At 52.4% G+C, this 7,213-nt stretch overlaps 1 protein-coding gene across 1 annotated transcript; it reads right to left on the bottom strand.

The window, feature by feature from the left end:
• Window positions 1–202: 202 nt before the first annotated feature.
• On the bottom strand, window positions 203–3,104 carry LOC129540911 (protein S100-A7). Its single transcript, XM_055402445.2, has 3 exons — window positions 2,953–3,104; window positions 1,343–1,499; window positions 203–416 (listed from the first exon to the last, which is right to left on the bottom strand). The coding sequence occupies exons 2-3, from the start codon at window positions 1,481–1,483 to the stop codon at window positions 252–254; spliced, it is 306 nt and encodes a 101-aa protein (XP_055258420.2). The 5' UTR covers window positions 1,484–1,499; window positions 2,953–3,104; the 3' UTR covers window positions 203–251.
• Window positions 3,105–7,213: the final 4,109 nt, after the last annotated feature.

Here is a 7,213-nt window from a genome sequence, read left to right as displayed (position 1 = left end):
CGACATTTATTGGGGAGCAGGGACAGAGGTGGACAAGAGGCCCTGTTGAGAAACATGCTCACTGATGCTGGAGGCCACGAGAGGGCGCCCTGCTAGCCCCGTCTTGGCCCGTCCACCTGGCGGAAATTCCGGGTAATATTCTCCCAGGAGTAGCAGTTTTGACAACACAGGCGCCCCCATAAAGGAAGGAAATAAGCCAGAATCTGGGGGGGACACTTTATTGTCTGTCGGTTGTCTGGAGGCCGCTGGGCTCACTGACTTCCCCCGGAACAGAGCTCCCCTCCATGGCTGTGCTCGTGATAGTCTGTGGCGATGTCCGCCAGCAAGGACAGGAACTCAGAAAAGTCGATCTTCTGGTCCTTATTCTTGTCCTTTTTCTCAAAGATGTTGGACAAGTAATCTCTGCCCCTTTTCTCCTGTGGGAAAAAGCACAAAGCAAGGCACATTCAGCCCCACCAGAGTGATGAGCTGGGAGAAGAGGAAGAGGCAGAGACAGAGAAATGAGGACGCAGCACAGCCCGAAGGTGTCTGGTGTGGCGTTGAGGAGGGGAGGCTGGAAAGAGGTCGGGACACTGACGTTGCCCTGCGGCTCAACAGAGGGTCCTCCCCCGAACGTGAACTTGGATGAGAGTTCACATGGTGAGCAGACTCTGCCCTGAGCTGCCCTGATCAGCGTGCTGGCGGGGGGTCTCCAGCCCCAGACCACCGCCCCCTCCCCCACCAACTCCCTGCAGGTGACCACCTACCTAAGTTCTGCTCTGGGACTCAAAATAAGCCCTACCCTTGTCTGCCTCATGCCAACCCCCTCTTCATTTGACCTATGAGACCTTACTTGCTCTGAGTTCCCTGTTCTTGCTTACCCTGGTAACCTCTTCTTTTTGTAAGCAGTTCAGTTCATTGAATTGTCCAGTTAAATCAGGTCGGTGGGTGAGTTCTTTGTTGTATAAAATGGTCTTAAGTTCTGTCAGTGATGGAATTTCTGTCACCTTCCCTCTGATCTCAAGACCCTAGAGGAGCCTCTTGAGCCTCTCAGGGTCTGAGCGGAAGAGTTTGATTCTCATAAGAAGGTGGGGCCGGTGAGAGGGGCCCATCCACTGCCCTCCAGTTGCAGCGCTTTTTGCTGACTTATCATCAACTACTTATATGCACACATTTTCCTACTTTGCCGCACACATCATCTCTTTACACCCCGATGCAGGACAGGATAGGAAGTTCTACGATGCCCTTTTGCAGATGAGAAAGTGAGGGTCAGAGAATGAGAGCAACTTGTGCAAAGTCACCCAGGACAGGGTCCTCAGTCACACCAGGACCCAGCCGCCACGGGGACCAGGGCCCCACTCACACAGGCACTGAGGAAGTTGGGGAAATTCTCCTTCAGCAGCTGCAGCAGCGCCTCCTTCTCGATGGTGTCATCGCGCCCCGAGTGTTTGTGAAACAGGTCGATCAAGTCTATAATGGGCTGCTCAAGCTGAGAGCCGCTCATCTTGGCTTCAAAAGAGCTGCCAGGAGAGGAGTCAGTGACCTTTTGCATCCTTCCCCCAGGGGAGGGTCCCCAAGTTAGGACACCTGCATGGGGACTGAGCAGCCAGTGAAGCGAGGCTCAGATGGAACAGAAGGAACTGTGCTTCTCCACGTGGTGTGAGGAGTGGCTGAGGAGCTGGAGGGAGTGACCAAGGGTGGGACCTGGGACCCCACAGTTCAGGGTGTCAGCAGGTGAAGGAGATCAGCAGGCTCCGCTGTGGGGAGGACCACGGCGTGTGGAAGCAGAGATGGGGGTCAGCCCCAGGGAGCCTGAGGCAGGACCCAGCAACCAAAGCCTTTGGATGAGCCCACACCCCAGACGGCAGCAAATCCATCTCCTCAGGTTCAGCGCCAGGGTCAGAGTCACGAGGGCAGGACACTGTCACCTCTGATCTGGTCTGAGCCTCCTGGGCTGCTTCAGGAAGACCCCCTAGAGGCCACCCCCCTCCAACACCATAAAACAAGCTCTGCATGAGATGGGCAGAAACACAGCCTTGTCCTGAGCCCTGGTAGGGGTCTTCCTGGACCACCCCTGAGAGAGAAAGAGGGACTGGGGATCAGAATCAGCCTGGGATTTTGAAGTGAAAGGAAATACACAACTCAGTTCTAGGCTGTTGGGTGGAATGTGGGAGATGGGGATCCTTCCAATTTTCTGCAACTCCAAGGCTTGACCTCATTAAAATAAAGAGAATGTCTGACTTCCCTAAGCAGGTTCTTCCCCCAGCAGACAGAGGTCTGGGCTGCCGGGGACCCCAACCAGAGAAACTGGACAGAGCAGCCCCCCCATCCCAGACCTTCCTAAGCAGCCAGGAAATGACCCTGGGTCACACGTGTCAGTATCTAAGACAAACGCCACTGCCTTCTGATGTAGGACAAAGATCCCACTGTTCTGTCAGTAAGAGGACCCACCCAAGGCCTTCTGTCAACGTGGCCAAGACCAGAGCCGAGCCCTGTGTGCAGACGGTCCCCGAGCATTTTCCTGCTGGGGAGCAGGTGGGGAGCTCTGGTTGATCAGTCTTTCTCCCAGGTGGGGGCAGGATGTCTCACCAGGGTAATGGTGAGCGGGGGTCCAGGTCTGGGGTTAAGGCTTTGGCTGGGGCTCCCACTCTCCTCGCGGTGGGTTTTTTGGCCTGAGAAGCAGGTGAGTCCAGAGAAGGAGGAAAGCAAGAGGAGGGGGAAGGTCCTCAGCTCCCACTGGGCACGCATCCACAAGAGCATCGCCGAGGAGCCAGTGGAGGAGCAGGGAGCCTTTGGTCCCCTTGCCACACAGATGGGACCTCAGCAGGGGTGAAGGCACACAGCCCTGTTGGCGGCAGAGTTGCGACTGGACCACAGGCTCCTGCATCCCCTCCCAGAGCTGCATCCCGGCTCCTCCAGGCTGAGCCCTGTGCGCTCCTCCTAGAAAAGGTAGATAGGCCGGAGCAGACTTACCTGATCAGAGGAGACGGCACCAAGGAGGAGGACGAGTGAGATGTGCGCTGGAAGAGACTGGTCCCTTTATAAGGCTTAGCCGGGCTCTTCCCGGGGCTCTTCCCAGAGCCCTGCGGCTCTGTTCGCTCTCTGCTTCCTGGAGCATTGCCCCACTCAGGTGGGTGGGCCACACCCAGGAGGGTGTGCTCAGCCTTTCCCCGGCAGAACCCCAGGACACTGGGTCTTGCACCTCCCAGTGGATCTTGGCTGGCCAACCGGAGAGATGTATTGCAAGAGGACTGGGAATAGAGTAGAGAAAACTGGGTTTCTGGACCTAAAGTGGATGGAATTTTGGACTCTGAAGCTGCATGGTCTCCAGTTTTATTTATTCAGTCCTTCTACAAACTCGGTCTGAGAACAGTAACGCCACCGCCACTCCCTGAGAACTTGAGGTGTGCCAGGGCTCAACATGCCTGCCGGCTCTTGCCCTCTCTTCAGTCCTCACCAGCTGGGCGCTCGATCTGTGGTCTCCATGTCAGAGTGGAAAGTACGTGCTTCAGTATTTCAAGTAAACCGAGACTACACAGCTAGTAGACAGCAGTCAGAACAGATCCCAGAAAAGTCTGGTTCAAATTCTTAGTCTTACTCCTCTAACTAGACTTCTTGTGTCACATCAGGCCCTGGCTTCTGGGACTCAGACCAGAGATGTGAGGTAGGTCACCTCACCGCCACCTTCACACCCAGTCCTCAGTGGATCCTGGGAGGGAGACAGGTGTCAGGACCCACAGTGACAGATGAGGGAACGCAGAGAGGGCAGTGGGCTCGGCCTGGTCGCCTGCTGCTGAGGGGACACTCAGGGTCAGAACCCTGCGTCCTGAGTTCACCTCCTCACTCTTGAATTCCCCTTGCAGCTCCTGGGGCGCCTGGACCACTCAGACCTCACTGTCTGGGTCCAGTGGTGGTGACAGCCATTGAACGATCCTGGGGGCTATGACTTGGGCAAAGTTTCCTCCCAGTCCCTGATGCTGAATTCCTACCTGTCTTCCGTGACCTTTCAACTTCCTCCACGCCAAACAATCTCTTGGGAGTTGGCAGGCAAGCCCAGGGCTCTGCTGTGTCCAAACCTGCTGTTGAAACGCTAGGTGTGGGAAACAAGATGGGGTAGTCAGCGGAGCCCCTCTAGGCTGGTGAGGAAAGGGGCTGACGAATCACGGGCACTGATCATCTTCCTGCTCCCTCTTCCTGAATTTCTTCATATGACACAAGAGTGTCCTGGTTCTTCCGATGAGTCGTCCTCAGGCTCCCTGGGCCTCTGCTGAGCCAGCCTGATGTCACCCTAGGGTGACACCCTAGGATGGGACCTATTTTGGGACCCAGCTTATTCGCCCAAGTAGCTTTCCACCAACTAGGAGAGGTCATAGCAGGGAATGGAGACCCCAAACGGGTGGTCAATATCTGGGACCTCTTGAGGGTTTCTCCATGGAAGCAGCACAGTCCGGGCTTCCCAAAAGATCCCACTTTGGTGGCAGGAGAAAATGAAAAAAACAGCTTGTCATTTTTCTTGTTTGTCTATTTGTTTATTTGTACTTATGTATTATTTATATTTTGAGCGTAGACTCTGTTCTGGATGTGCGTGTAGGGGGAGCAGAGAGAGAAAGATATTGCAGGTGTGGATGGCACTTGAGTGTTGCTCCGTCTCCTGGGGGCACGTGAGTATATCCCCAGTCTACCCTGTGTTGGGGATATACAGTGCGTTGGTGGTGGGAGCAGGGAGAGGGTGGAAGGCCCTGGCCCCAGACCTCAGAGACCGCAGACCTCCTGCAGTTCAGTGGTACTTCCCATGGGCGGCCTCCAGGCAGAGTCATGGTCCCCACATCCTTGCTCATGTTGGTTAGTTTCTCACACTCTCCCCTGGCCACACTCGCTGAGGTCTGGTCCACGTCTCACTCTCACTGGCCCCAATGCCCAGAGCTAGGTGAGAACTCCATGGACACTGGTTGAACCAGCAAGTGAGATATCGTCAGAAAGGTTCAGGGGAAGACTGTTGGAATGCTGAGGTGGGAGAAATCACTCATCAGGTGGGAGAATCAGAGACAGATTGGTTGGGGGCATCCTTTGAATAGCCTTGGAGCATTGCCAGCATCTGACACACTTTGGGGAGGTGGCAGTGAGATGGTGATCAGAGATAGGCACTTGCTCTGTCTGTAGTCATTAGGGTTGTGCTAAGCATTGACCTGGGCTTCCAGCAGCGGTTTGGGTAGGGGCAAGAAGGGAGGGGATAAGGCTGAGGCACTCACTGGAGGGTATCAGGGCACAATGCTGCTTCTCAGTTATCACCCTGGAGGATGGAAACTCTAACGCAGCCCGGAGCCTGTGCTCACCTCCTGAAAAGCTTTCCAGATCTTGACTGGAATGGGTGTGTAGGGGGGATTTACTGTTATTAATTCTGTGACCCTGAGAACCAAAGGAATTCGCTTTCTCTTAGGTCACCTATGCAGACAGTGTTGAGAGGTGACCCTAGGGTTACTTCTGCTCAGATTTGGGACGTTGTGGAGAATCCACTCAAATTTGACATCATTCCTGATCTCCTTCCCAGTCTCTTCAATGTAAGGTTGGTGCATCTAGGCTGAGGCTGGAGAGTGGGAGGAAGTGGCGGGGTCCATTCCCAGAAGGCTCCCTGAGATTCTTATCTACAGACAGCACTGCTCCTATTCTGGCAGTGCCAGTCACAGACCCAGTAGGAGATTCCTGCCCTGAGCAGGGATATTTGATTTTCTATTTCTTTAGCTTCTGCTTGGTGGTGCTACTGAGGACTTGTCACACACAGTTGTCACGTGAGGTTTCTCCAGGGTTGCTGGGATGTCTTTGCTGGTTTCCATGTGAGTACTAATCAGCATATTTTAATTTTTGCAGCTGTGTCTTCTGGTAGGGAAAGCTCCTGAGTTTATCTATACTCTAATTTACATTCTTCTCATTTATTTATACTCTGTTATACCTAACAGAAGCAGAAGATACTAAGAAGAGGTGGCAAGAATACACAGAAGAACTGTACAAAAAAGATCTTCACCACCCAGATAATCACGATGGTGTGATCACTGACCTAGAGCCAGACATCCTGGAATGTGAAGTCAAGTGGGCCTTAGAAAGCATCACTACGAACAAAGCTAGTGGAGGTGAGGGAATTCCAGTTGAGCTATTTCAAATCCTAAAAGATGATGCTGCACTCAATATGACAGCAAATTTGGAAAACTCATCAGTGGCCACGGGACTGGAAAAGGTCAGACTTCATCCCAATCCCAAAGAAAGGCAATGCCAAAGAATGCTCAAACTACCGCACAATTGCACTCATCTCACATGCTAGTAAAGTCATGCTCAAAATTCTCCAAGCCAGGCTTCAGCAATACGTGAACCATGAACTTCCAGATGTTCAAGCAGGTTTTAGAAAAGGCAGAGGAACCAGAGATCAAATTGCCAACATCCACTGGATCATCAAAAAAGCAAGAGAGTTCCAGAAAAACATCTACTTCTGTTCATTGACTAAGCCAAAGCTTTTGACTATGTGAAGTGAAGTGAAGTTGCTCAGTCATGTCCGACTCTTTGCGACCCCATGGACTGGGGCCTACAAGGTTCCTCTGTCCATGGAATTTTCCAGGCAAGAGTACTGGAGTGGGTCGCTATTTCCTGTGTGTATCACAATAAAGTGTGGAAAATTCTGAGAGAGATGGGAATACCAGACCACCTGACCTGCCTCTTGAGAAACCTGTATGCAGGTCAGGAAGCAACAGTTAGAACTGGACATGGAACAACAGACTGGTTCCAAATGGGAAAGAGGAGTACATCAAGGTTGTATATTGTCACCCTGCTTATTTAACTTACATGCAGAGTACATCATGAGAAATGCTGGGCTGAAGGAAGCACAAGCTGGAATCAAGATTGCAGGGAGAAATATCAATAACCTCAGATATGCAGATGACACCACCCTTATGGCAGAAAGTGAAGAGGAACTCAAAAGCCTCTTGACGAAAGTGAAAGAGGAGAGTGAAAAAGTTGGCTTCAAGGTAAACATTCAGAAAACTAAGAACATGGCATCTGGTCCCATCACTTCGTAGCAAATAGATGGGGAAACAGTGGCAGACTTTATTTTGGGGGGCTCCAAAATCACTGCAGATAGCGACTGCAGCCATGAAATTAAAAGACGCTTACTCCTTGGAAGGAAAGTTATGACCAACCTAAACAGCACATTAAAAAGCAGAGACATTACTTTGTCAACAAAAGTCCGTCT

The sequence above is a fragment of the Moschus berezovskii genome, chromosome 4 (assembly GCF_049115385.1).
Source record: "Moschus berezovskii isolate FMDL1 chromosome 4, NW_MosBer_1.0, whole genome shotgun sequence".
NCBI lineage: Eukaryota > Metazoa > Chordata > Mammalia > Artiodactyla > Moschidae > Moschus > Moschus berezovskii.
This window is presented reverse-complemented; position numbering and strand designations above follow the sequence as displayed.